This window comes from Phacochoerus africanus, chromosome 12 (genome assembly GCF_016906955.1).
Source record: "Phacochoerus africanus isolate WHEZ1 chromosome 12, ROS_Pafr_v1, whole genome shotgun sequence".
In the NCBI taxonomy this organism is placed as follows: domain Eukaryota; kingdom Metazoa; phylum Chordata; class Mammalia; order Artiodactyla; family Suidae; genus Phacochoerus; species Phacochoerus africanus.
The window spans coordinates 60,419,280-60,435,988 of record NC_062555.1 but is presented as its reverse complement, the minus strand read 5'-3'; the positions used below and the strand labels follow the sequence as shown (position 1 = coordinate 60,435,988).

Genomic DNA, 16,709 nt, shown 5'->3' with positions numbered 1-16,709 from the left:
TTCTAGGAACACATACAAATTGAAAGTAAGAGAATGGAAGAAAATATTCTATGCAAATGAGAATCAAAAGAAAGCTGGAGCAGCAATACTCATATCAGACAAAATAGACCTTAAAGAATATTTTAAAAGACAAGGACATTGCATAATGATCAAAGGATCAATCCAAGAAGAAGATATAACAATTTTAAATATCTATGCACCCGACATAGGATCACTGCAATGTATAAGGCAACTGCTAACAACCTTAAAGGGAAAAGTTGACAATAACACCCCAATTACAGCAATCAACATATCATCCAGACAGAAAATCAACAAGGAAGCACAGGCCCTAAATGAATCTTTAGACGAGATGGACTTAATAGATATTTATAGAACATTCCATCCAAAAGCAGCAGAATACACATTCTTCTCAAGTGCACATGGAACATTCACCAGGATAGATCACATTCTGGCCCACAAATCAAGCCTTGGTAACTTTAAGAAAATTAAAATCATATCAAGCATCTTTTCTGACACAATGCTGTACTACTGGAAATTAACAACAAGAAAAAAGCTGCAAAAAAACACAAACCTGTGGAGACTAAACAACATGCTACTCAGCAGCCAATGGATCACTGAAGAAATCAAAGAGGAAATTAAAAAATACCTAGAAGCAAATGACAACAAAGATATAGCACTCCAAAACCTATGGGATGCAGCAAAAGCAGTTCTAAGAGGGAAGTTATAGCAATACAAGCCTACCTCAGGAAACAAGAAAAAGCTCAAATTAACAACCTAACTTTACATCTGAAGCAGCTAGAAAGAGAAGAACAGACAAGACCTAAAGTTAGCAGAGGAAAGAAATCATAAAGATCAGAGCAGAAATCAATGAAACAGAAACAAAGAAAACCTTAGAAAAGATCAATGAAACAAAAATCTGGTTCTTTGAAAAGATCAACAAAATTGATAAACACTTAACCAGACTTACCAAGAAAAAAAGAGGACTCAAATCAATAAAATTAGAAATAGGAGTTCCCATTGTGGTGTAGTGGACTAGGAACCATGGTGTTGCGGGTTTGATCCCTGGCTTCACTCAGTGGGTTGAGGATCTGGCATTGCTGTGGGTTGTGGTGTAGGTTGTGGACATGGCTCAGATCTGGAATTTCTGTGGCTCTGGCATGGGAACTTCCATGTGCCATGGGTGTGGCCCTAAAGAGACAAAAGACAAAAATAAAAAAATAAAATTTAGAAATGAAAAAGAATTTACAGCAGACATCACAGAAATAAAAAGGATCATAAGAGACTACTACATGCAACTATATGCCAATAAAACAGACAACCTAGAAGAAATGGACAAATTCTTAGAAAAGTGCAGTCTTCCAAGACTAAATCCAGATGAACTAGAAAAGACAAATGCACCCCAATTACTTAAATTTCAAGTAATTTATGTACTTAAATTGAAACTGTGATTTAAAAACTTCCAACAAACAAAAGTCCAGGACCAGATGGCTTCACAGGTGCATTCTATCAAACATTTAGAGAAGAGCTAACACCTATCCTTCTGAAATTATTTCAAAAAATTGCAGAGGAAGGGACACTCCAAAACTCATTCTATGAGGCCACTATCACCCTGATAGCAAAACTAGACAAAGATACCACAAAAAAAAGAAAATTACAGGCCAATTTCACTGGTAAACATTGATGCAAAAATCCTCAACAAAATACTAGCAAACTACATCCAACAATGCATTAAAAGGATTGGACATCATGATCAAGTGGGATTTATCTCAGGGATGCAAGGGTTCTTCAATATCCGCAAATCCATCAGTGTGATACACCAGATTAACACACTGAAGAATAAAAACCATATGATCCTCTCAATAGATGCGGAAAAAGCCTTTGACAAAATCCAACACCCATTTCTGATAAAAACCCTTCAGAAAGTGGGCATAGCGGGAACCTACCTCAACATAATAAAGGCCACATATGACAAACCCACAGCGAACATCATTCTCAATGGTGAAAAGCTGAAAGAATTCCCACTGAGATCAGGAACAAGACAAGGATGTCTACTCTCGCCACTACTCTTCAACATAGTTTTGGAAGTCCTAGCCACAGCAATCAGAAAGTAAAAGAGATAAAAGGAATGAAGATTGGAAAGGAAGAAGTAAAACTATCCCTATTTGCAGATGACGTGATACCATACCTAGAGAATCCTAAAGTCTCTACCAGAAAACTGTTAGAGCTCATCAATGAATTTGGCAAAGTCACAGGATATAATACACAGAAATTGACTGCATTTCTGTATACCAGCAGTGAAAGATCAGAAAGAGAAATTAGGGAAGCAATCCTGCTTACCATTGCATCAGATAGAATAAAATACCTAGGAGTAAACCTACCTAAAGAGACAAAAGACCTGTACTCTGAAAACTATAAGACTGGTGAAAGTAATCGAAGTCGATACAAATAGATGGAAAGACATACCATGCTCGTGGATTGGAAGAGTTAATATTGTCAAAATGACTATACTACCCAAGGCAATCTACAGATTCAATGCAATCCCTATCAAATTACCAAGGACATTTTTCACAGAACTTTAACAAAATATTTTAAAGTTTATTTGGAAGCACAAAAGACCCAGAACAGCCAAAGACATCCTGAAAAAGAAAAATGGAGCTGGAGGAATCAGACTCCTGGATTTCAGACTATACTACAAAGCAACAATCATCAAAACCATACAGTACTGGCACAAAGGCAGAAATATGGATCAGTGGAACAGGAGAGAAAACCCAGAATTAAACCCATGCACCTACAGCCAATAATCCATGACAAAGAGGGCCAGAATATGGAGAAAAGACAGCCCCTTCAACAAGTGGTGCTGGGAAAACTGGACAGCCACATGTAAAAGAATGAAATTACAACACTTCCTAACACCATACACAAATATAAACTGAAAATTCTTTAAAGACCTAGATATAAGACCAGATACTCTAAAACTCTTAGAAGAAAACATAGGCCCAACACAAAACATAGCAACTTCTCAGATCCATTTCCTATAGTAATGACAATAAAAACAAAAATAAACAAATGAGACTTCATTAAACTTAAAAGTTTCTGCACAGCAATGGAAACCATAAAGAAGATGAAAAGACAACCACAGAATGTGAGAAAATATTTGCAAATGAATCCACTTACAAGGGATTAATTTCCAAAATTTATAAACAACTGCTGCTCGATACCAAAAAAACAAACAACCCCATTGAAAATGGGCAGAAGATCTAAACAGTTCTCCCAAGAAGACATACAGATGGCCAAAAAACACACGAAAAAATGTTCAACATCACTCATTGTTAGAAAAATGGAAATGAAAACCACTATGAGGTACCACCTTACACCAGCCAGAATGGCCATCATGCAAAATTCTACCAATTATAAATGCTGGAGAGGGTGTGGAGAAAAGGGAACCCTATTACACTGTTGGTTGGAATGTAAATTGGTGCAACCACTGTGGAAAATAGTGTATTCCTCAGAAAACTAAACATAAAATTACCATTTGATCCAGCAGTTGCACTCCTGGGCATCTATCCAGAGCAAAGCATGACTTGAAAAGATACATGTACCTTGGTGTTCATTTCAGCACTCTATACAATAGCCAAGACATGGAAACAACCTAAATTTCCATTGACAGAGGAGTGGGTATAGAAGATGTGGTACATATGCACAATGGAGTATTACTCAGCCATTAGAAGGAATGAAATAATGGCATTTGCATCAACATGGATGGACCTAGAAATTATTATGCTAAGTGAAGTTAGACAGTGAGACACCAACATCAGATGCAATCACTTATATGTGTAATCTAAAAAAAAAAAAGGACACAATGAACTTCTTTGCAGAACAGATACTGACTCACAGACTTTGAAAAACTTATGGTTTCCAAGTGAGACAGTTTGGTGGGTGGGAGGATTCACTGAAGGTTTGGGATGGAAATGCTATAAAATTTGGTTGTAATGATCATTGTACAACCTTAAATGTAATAAAATTCATTGAGTAATATAAACTCAAAAAAATGCACCTCAGTGTTTATTGCAGCACTATTAACAATAGCCAAGACATGGAGGCAATCTAAATATCCATTGACAGATGAATGGATAAAGAACCATGTAGTACATATATACAATTGAATATATAGCCATAAAAAAGAACGAGATAACACCATTTGCAGCAATATGGATGGACCTAGAGGTTATCATATACTAAGTGATGTCAGACAGAGAAAGACAAACATCCTATGATATGGCTTATGTGAAATCTAAAAAAATGATTCAAATAAACTTATTTCCAAAATGGAAACAGACTAAAAGCCTTTGAAAATAAACTCTGGTTTCCAGTGGAGACAGGTGAGGGCAGGGAGGGATGGATTAGGGGTTCGGAATTTTTTTACCTACACTATTGTGTATGGAATGGGTAACCAACGGGGACCTGCTGTTTAGCACAGGGAACTCTACCCAATATTCTGTGATCACTTATATGGGAAAAGAATTTGAAAGAGGATGGATATATGTATATGGGTAACTGTAGCACTTTGTTATACAACATAAATGATCAACTTTGTCAATCAACTATACTTTAATAAAACTTTTAAAAAAGCTTATGAGGAAAAAAAAGAATATCCACTACTGATACTACTATTTGTACTCTTTTTATGGCTCTGGTTAGTATGTAAGACATAAGATGAAATAAGGGAACATCATATTGTATTTATTTTCTTTTTTGTTGAAGTATAATTGATATATAATATTAGTTTATGTATTATGTTTTACATATATATTTGTTTCAGATGTATAACATAATGACAATATGAGTATATTGATTCCAAAATGATTACCCTTACATAGTTACAAAATTTTTTGTGTTTGTATTGAGAACTTCTAAGATCTTCTCTCTTAGAAATTTATAATTATTTTGTAATAAAAGATTATATACCTTAAAATCCCAAGAGGGTTACCTTAAAAATGTAAACATTCCAGTACTGGGTTATGTAGTGTCCCTCCCCCCATTTCCACCTAGGACCTGCGGATGTGACATATTTGGAATCAGGGTCTATGCAGATGTAATGAAAGAAAGTGAGGTCATACTGGAATAGGTGGGTTCATACGGGGGGTCACTGCTATGGTGCAGGAATTTCCACATACACATGAGCATGGCCAAAAAAATTATGTGAAATGAATAAATGAATAAAATGATACCTTAATCTTAGAAATTTGATAGTAGGACCTTAAAGGCATGAAGTTAATGTTCTTTCAAAACTATGTTTTAAATGAAATATAGGAGTTCCCGTCGTGGCGCAGTGGTTAACGAATCCGACTAGGAACCATGAGGTTGCGGGTTCGGTCCCTGCCCTTGCTCAGTGGGTTAACGATCCGGCGTTGCCGTGAGCTGTGGTGTAGGTTGCAGATGCGGCTCAGATCCCGAGTTGCTGTGGCTCTGGCGTAGGCCGGTGGCTACAGCTCCAATTTGACCCCTAGCCTGGGAACCTCCATATGTCGCGGGTGCGGCCCAAGAAATAGCAACAACAACAACAACAACAAAAAAGACAAAAGACAAAAAAAAAAGAAATATAATTTTATTCTTAAGAAGATATTGATCGATGGAAAAATTATAGCACTTAGAAAGGGATAGACTGGTTTGCTTGATGATCCAGCTGCAGACAAAGGTGATCATTTTCTTTCTGCTGGCACACCTGTCTGGCACCGGCATTAATTGCTCCATAAAATGCCAGGAGTTGGCATCTGCACAGAAGACTGTTTGCTGCTTTTGCTCACCTGGCACCTATGGGAAATTGTTGAAAATGAAATTATAGGTTGCTTCCTCTTACCACAGTGATATGAAATTCAAACAACTAATGCCTACTTGTGTTTTCCCCACTGGTATGTTAAAACTAAATATTCTAAGGAAACATATCTTCGAGACTATAGTAAATATCAAAAGCAAAAATATGTTTTACATTATTGAGATTCATGTATTTATATGATTTTTATTAAAAAAATTCAAGACTCTTTTTCAGCCACACATATTATTTCCTTATACAAATAGCCTTTATAGATGCTGGTTTCTATGGAAATCTGGTCCTCATGGGCTGCTAAATTTTCTTACATAAGGACAACTGAATTAGTTATTTTATTTTATATTCTTAGCCAAGACAAGAGTTCAGATTACAAACAAGATGATGAGTTGTAATTATTGATAATTTCAACTGAATAAAAAAATGTAAACTCTAGGGCAAGCACTGAAAAAGGTTTAAAAAAACAAAATGTATAACCCATTGGTTAAGAAAAGAGAAAAAAATAAAATCATATAAAATGATCAGTTAAAGGCAGAAAAAAAACAGAAGACAAAAATATGAACAAGGAACAGGGCGAATAGAAAACAGTATCAAATATGGTAGCTATTAATCCAAGTTTATCAATAATTACTTTGAACAGGAGAGGTCCAAATGTACAAATTAAGAGATGGATTTTCACAGTGGATCAAAAATAAGACCCAACTACATGTCTATAAGAAACCCATCAAGATGCTTATAGATTAAAAGCAAATGCATGGAGAAATACATGCTGTGACACTAGTCAGAAGAAAACAGGAATAATAGCAAGGAACATTACCAAGGATAAGCAAGGGCATTTTCTTAATAGTAAAGGGGTCAAATTCTCCAAGAAGACGTGACAACCTCTAACATGTATGTATCTAGTAATGGAATGTCAACCTATGTGAAACAAAAACTTAGATAACCACAAAGAGAAGAACCCCCCATCATACTCGGAGATTTCCACACCCCGCTATCAGAAATGGATAGATCCAGCAGGGAGAAAATCCATTAAGACATAGTTGAACTCAAGAATTCTGCCTAGCCGGGAAATGGAAGAAAAACTTAAGCAATGTTAATAAAATATTCTTAAAATACCCGGTAGGTTGTGGGTATTTAATGCAACTAAACACATTTAATTTCCGCAACTTACTGTAATAAATTAAATCATTTGTTTTAACCTTTTCTGTTTCATACTTTTATCTCCAAAATGAGTTTCTATTTAAAAAAAATAATAATTACAATGATTAATAACTTTTGCTTTAGGCAGCATTTCCCAAGCCACACTGTATTACAGAAAAATAAACTTCCTAAATTTCCTACCAAGATCTGAGAAGCTAAGATGAGAAGAGAGAAGAAATAAATTACATTGGCCAAATAAGTATTTGGAGGAGGGAATGTGTGGGATGCTAAAGATATTGGCTCATGGATTCTGACATTGGGACCAGACAGGTGAAGAAATAAACTCACAAAAGACATTGAGATAACTGTGTGTAACAAACTAAAATATTCTGTGTTAATGTTGTTGTCAGGATAATATTGTGAGGTTTTGATTATTACATGATGTGGCAATCATACTCTAATTTTGAATTTCATGGCTTATCTGCTAACTTCCTCTTTCTCTCCACCATATATTGGGAAATGTTTTCCAGGTACTTCCAGAGGGAGCTGTGATTTTGAATTTGATCTTTGTTCTTGGGAGCAGGAGCAAGGTGACGACATTGACTGGAGTCTGAAGGCCAGTACCATCCCTGCTATGGGCACAGAGCCCACTGCTGATCACACCTTGCGGAATATGTCTGGTCATTACATCTTTATTAAGAGCTTGTTCCTGCAGCAGCCCTTGAAAGTAGCCAGCATTTCCAGCCCAGTCATAAGTAGCAGAAGCAAAAACTGCAAGGTATGGAAGCAAACCAGAGGTATTATGAACAACTCCAGAGAGAGTCAAATATAGAAAATGGAATGGCCAGGCCCAGACCAGAAAATGAGTTTGAAGGTTATTCAACTTGGAAGATGTGAATGGGCGGGATAAAGGGAGGTAAGGATGAAAGGGAAGACCTGTTGGAATAAGGTATCAATTTTGGAAACCATTGGAAAATGTTATAGTTACTATCTAAAACCATGACAGGACAAAAGAAGTAAATTACCATGGCATCCATTCAAGGAATTTAGTACTTATTGGAGTTATGGGAATTTCTCCATCAGAAAGAGAATTAAACAAAGAGGAGTATATATGGATTAAATAATTCCAAGAATTAGTGTTTGTCCTGGTTGGCACCATGATAAAATGATTGAGGAATTCTTCTCAGAAAAGGAAAGACTGAAATTGACTCTTCAGAAAGTAGAATTTCTGGAGGAAGGAAGAAAAAATTCCCTGTGGAAATTTTAAGTGAACATTTGCAGAGTGTTTAAAGTATAAATAGAGTTGTTTGGATCTTCATATGATGACTATGCATTTGCAAGTTCCTTCGCTTTCCTTTATTTATTGCTTGCATGATTTTTTTTTTTTTTTCCAAGAAGGACTTGAGTCAGCGAGGCTAGGAGCTAAATTTAGCCTTACATATAAATTAAACACTCAGAGATGACTTCACAGGATCTTGCTTATAAGAGATTAATGTGTGAATAGATGTGCCATTTACTTATATTTGTGGCAAGAGATGCAATCTCCGTAAGATCCCAACATATGTATTCTGTCTGGTGTATTCCCCAATGTCTGAACACTTAAAGGATAACAAATTACATCCAGAAAGTTGCTAGCTGATCAAAGGATCAGGCTGGGAGACAATAACATGATTTAAATCTTTATTGTCTTCAAATTGTAATATTCTTATGTATCTGTCTCCACAAAATTGAGAGCCCTTACCCTGGGAAGGATACACATTCCATCTTTGCTCAAAGGCTCCCAGCTCTACCTTTACCTATTACAGGTGTTTGTTGCTCTGTTTTATATTGACCATTCTTCACATCTGACCATTGTCCTAGTCTAATACTTGGCAAACCTTTAGTGTGTCCTAAGAGCTTTTCTGTCTCATCTTAAGTTGATGTCATAGTTGGACTGTGATGGAGTCATCTCATCTCTCTTCAGGCACATTTGACAGATTTTCTGCAAGAAAGCGATGTGATCAGAGTTTTAGGGACATAACTGTTCACAGTTCAGAATAAATGTAATAAATCATACAAAATTACATTAAACTTTAATTAGTTTGGTAAACAGTTGAGTTTTAATCAAATATATTTTTGTCTGTTTTTGATGTCTTCCAAATTACTCGATACTTTCTCAAAAGTAAAACCCCAGCATATCAGATTTTATATATGTTGAGTGTGTATCAATAAATCTCTGTCTATCCATAGATATTCTGAAATTTGCAAGTCAGTTCTAGTCTTAAAATGCTAGTTAAAATTTAAACGTGAAGTATGTTAAATTTCAGTTTGACTTTTAAGCTTTTCTATTTGCTTCCGAGAATGTTCAAAAGACTTATTTTTTCCTTTTCTAGTAACTGAGGATATCACTCATCAAGAACTATAGTCCCCACTGTTTTAAGTATGTGTGTGAGAATAATGAAGTATGGCTAGGAGAAATGTCAAAAATTTAATGATGAATGGTTCATTTTATGAATATTTATGATATAGATTGAATACAAAGAAGTAAGGAAAGGTCATGCTGGGAATGATTGGGTCTCTCATATATAAAAAATATGTTTATCAGGTTATCCCAAATTTCTGTGAAAATCCTTTCTGTCACTTGACCTTGTGGAATGTCTTCAGGCAGAAAAAAAATCAAATTGGGGATTTTTCTTCCTTTTGAGGAGTGAGTAGGATGCAGAGAGGAACACAGACAGAGATTGATGAGGGCAGAGATCAAACCTCTGAGGAACTGAAATTTCTGGTGAAAATGCCTCTTTAGAAGAATTCAGGAGTTCCTGGTGTGGCTCAGCAGTAACAAACCCGACTGGTATCCATGAGGACGTGGGTTTGATCCCTGTCCTCGCTCAGTGGGTTTAGGATCTGGTGGTGTTATGAGCTGTGGTACAAGTTGCAGACATGGCTCAGATCTGGTGTTGCTGTGGCTCTGACGTAGGCCGATGGCTACAGCTCTGATTTGACCCCTAGCCTGGGAACTTCTGTATGTCTCAGCCGCAGCCAAAAATAAAAAATAAAAAAATAAGAATTCAATACTCAACAGATTTTTATTCAGTGTTGTCCCCCGTTGTCATCAGGTTGTTCTCTACAAATGTCATGTTTAGATGTTTGTTTGCATGTCCACCCAATGGCATCATTTAGAAAATGGCCTCAAGAAGGTAAAGACGTGTTTACTGTGACATAAAGTATATGCTTTAAGTTTTCTGCACAAGTAAGAAGACAAAATGAGGCAGAATACTGGGAAGACCAAGTCTGTGACTGACAGTGGTCCACACAGATGTGTGATATGCCTGTTGGGTAGATTCCTCTCTTGCCTGTTGACCCTGCTCAAGAGGCTGGCCTTGGATCCTTTCTGTCTCTCACTCTATGCCACCCAGTTTTGACCAGTCCTCCCCAAACAAGCCATAGTGGTCACGGAGCTCATGTTTCCTAACATTAATGGGTTAATCAGGAGAAGAAAAATTGCTGGATCATAGAATAATACCTGAAGTTTTCATCAGCTAGGAAATTTGCAGAGTCACTTCACATGGCTTACCTACTCTTGATGCTCTTCAAAGTATGTGTTACATATATGGTTTAATCACATCCTTTACCTTTCAAACATGTTCATATTCTTTCTCCAGAATATAATATCCATGAGTTCTAGTGTTGCAAAAATGTCATTTTCCTGTGTGACAATTCCACCACTATTGTTTTCATTCATAAAAATGACAAAAGCTTAGATACACTCTGATTCTCTGTTTTCCTACCTCTTAGTCTTCTCCTAGAATTTCCCCTGATGTCCTTTATCTGTGTAACAAACAGCAAAAATTGGGTAAACTCTGTCTTTGAAGCATTGAAACATTAATCCCTGGAAATACTTATTTTAATTTTTACTTGGGGGGCTCCCAGTCTGCTCGTCTGAAGCATTTCAAATAAAATTTGGAAATTGTTATTCTAGTGTTTTTTCTGTATGTAGTAGAGCCTTGAGGATCTTGTAGACCTGAAAATGTATTTTGAGGGCAAGGATGTGATAGAATAAGTGATTGAGTACTCTGCTCTTTTGAAGAACGTGATTCAAGTTTCATGAGATCAAAAACATTTTTTTTAATGTTTAATGTTTCTTAATCATGAAAAGTTTTCCTATATAATACATCCCTTCTTAATATTTTTATTCCTTTGACTTTAAGAGTTTATGGAGAAATTCTGCTTTTGTAAGTCACAGAAAGGATGTGGACTCTTCTCATTTTTTCAACTCCGCTTCTCTTTGGTCCTTACTGTAGTCTCATATACCGCAACATATGTTTGAAGGCTGGCCTCACTTCATTCAAGAGTAGCGTTCTGGAGTTCCCGTCGTGGCGCAGTGGTTAACGAATCCGACTAGGAACCATGAGGTTGCGGGTTCGGTCCCTGCCCTTGCTCAGTGGGTTAACGATCCGGCGTTGCCGTGAGCTGTGGTGTAGGTTGCAGATGCGGCTCGGATCCCGCGTTGCTGTGGCTCTGGCGTAGGCCGGTGGCTACAGCTCCAATTGGACCCCTAGCCTGGGAACCTCCATATGTCGCGGGAGCGGCCCAAGAAATAGCAACAACAACAACAACAACAACAAAAAGACAAAAAAAAAAAGGGTAGTGTTCTCATAGAACAATAGAACATACAGATCTACTTTTCCTTCTGCAATTTGTTAATAAAGGAGATTTATGATATAATTGATATATGATATTAATATAATTGAAAATGAGGTGGAATTAAATTTTATAATTAATATGTAATATTCTGATTCTTGGTTACAGATCATTTTTCATTATCACATGTATGGCAACGGCATTGGAGCCCTCACTTTGATCCAGGTATCAGTCTCAAACCAAATGAAGGTTCTACTTAACCTCACTGGAGAACAGGGCAATTTCTGGTGGCGGGGAGAACTATCTCTGTCTGGAGATGAGGACTTCCAACTCAAATTTGAAGGCAGAGTTGGGAAAGGTCTCCATGGTGATATTGCACTAGATGACATCGTGCTTACAAAGAATTGTCTAATCTCTCATCACTCCATGAAAGAAGAACCCACAGTGCCTCTTCCAAAAGGTACATTTTAATGTGTGTATGTTTGGTATTTTTCTAGAGTGGTAGGTGATGAGGAAGGACATGGGACAAAAGTGATATAAACATCTAGTAAATCATTGTTTTCATAAAAAAAAAATCTTCTTGAATCTAAAAAGTTATCTTTCAAGGCTTTATTGTTCATAACAGTGTCTTCTACTATTTTCTCCAAGCTTTAGGTATATTTATCAGTTCCCGAGTCCTTAGTTTTGTCAATTTTCAGTCCGATTCAGAATTCAATCCTTAATAAATATCGGTTCACTCTTAAAAAAAAATATAAGGACATCAAGGAGTTCTCTGGTGGCTCAGTGGGATAATGATCCAGTGTTGTCACTGCTTTGGCTTGGGTGGCTGATGTGGCATGGATTTGATCCCTGGCCCAGGAACTTCTGAATGCCGAGGGCACAGTCAAAAAAAAAATCAAAACCAAACTTTTTCAATTTTTTTTTAACTTTTCAAAACTTATTTATTTATTTATTTTTGTCTTTTTGCTATTTCTTGGGCCGCTCCCGCGGCATATGGAGGTTCCCAGGCTAGGGGTCCAATCGGAGTTGTAGCCACCGGCCTACGCCAGAGCCACAGCAACACGGGATCCGAGCCGCGTCTGCAACCTACACCACAGCTCACGGCAACGCCGGATCGTTAACCCACTGAGCAAGGGCAGGGACCGAACCTCATGGTTCCTAGTCGGATTCGTTAACCACTGCGCCACGACAACTCCAAACTTATTCAATTTTAATTAGATGTTATCATTTACATTTTTAATCTAAAATGTCCTTTTGTAATTTGTCTAAAGATTTGTATTGGAATGTTGGGTTGTAGATGTTCAATATAGTATATGCAGTGAAAATGTAACAAGTGGAAATAGCAAGTGGCATTAATTCACATGTTAGTGGTATGAAATTAAATAAATGCAGTAAATGTTAAAATAACAGGGCAATTTTTATCAATGTCATCTATTAATATTCAAACCATGAGTTTAGTGTAGAAAATAAAGTATCATTCTTTTTGTCTCTAAATTGTATATCATAATTAGCAAAAACAAAAGTGCTTTAAGAAGGAGGAACTAATTTATTTGCATTGACTTTCAACATGGCGGATGGAACAGGGTATATTTTCATTACTGCCTTAAGTTCTTCATTCATTTTAAAGGGAATGCTTTGATTTGGCTAAGAGGAAATTTCTGGATAAATATTTCCCTGTTAACAATTCGTTAGGCTAGGCTCTTTGCCTGATGTTTCTAGTATGATATGAAAAGGACAGAGGAATTAACAAACATTTCAAACTGTGTTGAGGGATAAGTAAGTATACTATGTGAATTTAATGTAAAAGCATTTCAGATATCTCAGCCTAATCTACTTTGCGAGAAAATTTTGCCTTCCATTCTGTGTAGCAAGTTTGATGGCAGCTATATTACCTCTTATACAGGTCTAGCCTTTCAAATAGTACATTTGTGATTTTACTGAAAAAGTAATCTCATAGTCTCTGAGTAGTGAGGGAGCAAGGTTTTATGCTGAACCCCTTCAAACTTTAATGAACAACTACTCAATGGGATGTCAGGAACAAACTAATCCTGTTGGGAATTTAAAAAATCTTAAATCTGTGAAATGTGGAATAAAGATACTTTTAAAAAAATCTTTCAAAAGGAAAATTTAAAAATATGTATAAAGTGGTACAAATTATATGTTAATTATAAAGTCAAGGGCACATATTAATTTTGCTAGAGTTCTTTCAATATCTTTATGACAGCTGAGGTATTAAAAATTTCGAGGAAGAGAAAATGAGAGAATCTCTGATCTTAAGAATGTCTCAAGGTGGTAAAAGAGAATAGCAGAAACATCTCAAATATAATTTTAGGTTGGATATAATCAAGTGGCAGGAGAAATATATAAATATTTATGAGGATGCAAAGAAAATAAACAGCCAGTTAGGGGTAGCTAATTTGAGGCTTCTGTGCCGGCTGGGTGGGGGTTTGGAACTACACTTGGGGCTCATAGGAAAGATTCCTTCGGTATGTAGCACAGAGACCCCCAGGGTGAGCACAGCAGGACCCTGCAGTGAATGTGGTGGGGTGAACACGGTAGGCAAGTCCCAAGGTTTAAGACACAGCAGAGATGGGGTCCTGCAGACCGTGAGGGGCAGACATAAGAGAGTAGTTTGACTAAAGTGGCACCTTGTGTAGGACTCTATGAGATAATTTCCTTTGTAAAGCTAAACTGGGACCAACTTGGATAGCAATTTGTTTTTTTCCCCAAATGAACCTACACTGGAAGTATATTGAATGATCTTAGAAAACAAGCACGTGAAATAGAAGGAATGAAAGAAGGAATTAATACAAAATGAGCCAAAAAAGAGATAGCGTATTCATGTATAGAAGCTATGGTAACGGGTTGAAATGGCTGCAGTAAATACAGAGCAAATATGTATATATATGTATAAATCAAAACCTAGAAATGAAACAACCCCCCCCCCATTTTCTGTCATTTATATTATTTGGAACATTCTGAAAATGGAGGTGAGATAATTTAATGTTCTCATAGGTATCTTAGCTGTGATGCTTACATTCAAGAGCAGCAAATGAAAAAAAAATATTTATGGAGTTACTATTCCCTGAAACTATTCAATGTACCTTTAGTTGTGCCTGCAGAAATTAAAAGTATATGCCTTTTTCTTGGTAAAAGTGAAACGCTAAACGTTTTTAGAAATGATTTAGAAAAACTTGGAGTTCCCGTCGTGGAGCAGTGGTTAACGAATCCGACTAGGAACCATGAGATTGCGGGTTCGATCCCTGGCCTTGCTCAGTGGGTTAAGAATCTGGCGTTGCTGTGAGTTGTGGTGCAGGTTGCAGACGCGGCTCGGATCCCACGTTGTTGTGGCTCTGGTGTAGGTCGGCGGCTAGAGCTCCAATTGGACCCCTAGCCTGGGAACCTCCATGTGCCATGGGTGCGGCCCTAGAAAAGGCAGAAAGACAAAAAATAAAAAAATAAATAAAATAAAAAAAGAAATTATTTAGAAAAACTAGGACTTCATCATGTGTTCAGAGGACTCTATTAGTCTCTGACATTTTAAAGGAAGGCAGCATGTATGTATATATGTAGGTAAGTATATATGTGTGTGTGTGTATATGTGTTTACATATATTTGTGGGAGAGTCCTGAACAAATGAAAAGAAAAAGTCAAACTACTTTTTTTTGGTGTTCACGAAAGTTGGTAGAGGAGAAATGAGTGACATCATGGATGTTTAACAGAAGTAAAATGTAACCCACATATGTAATTTGACATTTGCTAGGAGTTATGTTTTTAAAAAGAGAAATTAACTTTTATAATAATTTGCATTAACTCAGTATTCCCCAAGTATTATCATTTTAACACAAAAGCCATATAATAGATGTGGTATGTTCTTGTTTTGATATGCAGTATTGTTTGATATTTTGTTTTCTTCTAAATCTTTAAATCCAGTATATATTTTACAGCTGAAGCCCATCTTAATGTGTGTTTTGAGTTTTCAGTAGCTGCTCACGGCTAGTGGCTACCTTAGTGGGCAGCACAGAGATGAAGTGATGGCTGTATGGCACTTAGGGTACCATTTGTGACTTCCCAAGAATTGCCATTGTATTCTTAAATAGAAGCAAAAATTACACCCCACAGCTGAGTGGAAAAGCAAAGGTACCATGTTCTAGTTGACTAAGCATTAATTTCAGACTCTCTTCTTACTAGTTATGTGTGGTACAACTTCTCTGAGAGTCAAATTCCTCATTTATGAAGCAAATAAAATCGAATTCTTAGGTTTTTAGGTCCTTGAAAAGAGGTGATCACCTATGCAATTTACCTAGTCTCATGTTTGGTGTATGGTAGGCATTTATTCAATAAACATAACAACATTTTACATTATCCTCTATTTTGGTCATCTTTACCCGTATTCCTTGGGCAGTGTAGCTATTTGAATACAAGCCTCCATTATTTGCATTTTATTAAGAATATATTTCCATCATATTTTTTAGCAAAACCATCTTTCTTGCAGAATTTGCAAGCACAGAGTAAATGTATATTCATTGTAATCATTCAGTCTATCATTTATTGAAAACCTCTTTAATTCTATAGTTTTGATTTGTCATGAATAATGGGTATGTATGTGTATATATTTGAAATGTTTAATATTTCTCAGTTTCTGTTTACTGCAAAAACACTTGGGACGTTCACATATTAGAGAAGGGTAAACGGCATTATGTTCCACAAGCAGTGGCGACATCCATTAAACTTTTGGAAGTGACTCTAGTTCATGCACACTTTTCATCTGTATTCAAGTGCATAGGCTAATAATTCCATCAAGGACAGCTTAAAATAGAAAAGACAAGAGGAAGCAGAACATATATATTTAGGAAGAAGCAATTGAACTGAATCTGGAATCAGTGATTCTAATCAGTCAAATAAGACCCAGAGCTTTATTAGCAAAAGTAATATTTTGTTATTATTGAGTCTCTAGAAGGTATATTTAAGAGCTTATTTTGGTGGCAGTTTTGTTAATTGCTAAATGATGATGGATAAAAATAATTGTTTAATGAATTTTAATAAGAAAAGGATAACCAAGATTCCTCTTTTAAATGTCCATATGCAGATTCAGCTGCTATCATATTCTCTATGTTATTGGCAG

The 16,709-nt window shown here is 36.3% G+C and overlaps 1 protein-coding gene across 1 annotated transcript in view; it reads left to right on the top strand.

Annotated features, from left to right (window-relative positions):
* The window catches only part of MALRD1 (MAM and LDL receptor class A domain containing 1), a 600,618-nt gene that overhangs the window by 247,833 nt on the left and 336,076 nt on the right, over positions 1-16,709 (top strand). The window contains exons 26-27 of the mRNA XM_047755391.1: positions 7,495-7,742; positions 11,753-12,044. Coding sequence (XP_047611347.1) covers positions 7,495-7,742; positions 11,753-12,044 — 540 coding nt within the window. The remainder of the gene's footprint in view (positions 1-7,494; positions 7,743-11,752; positions 12,045-16,709) is intronic.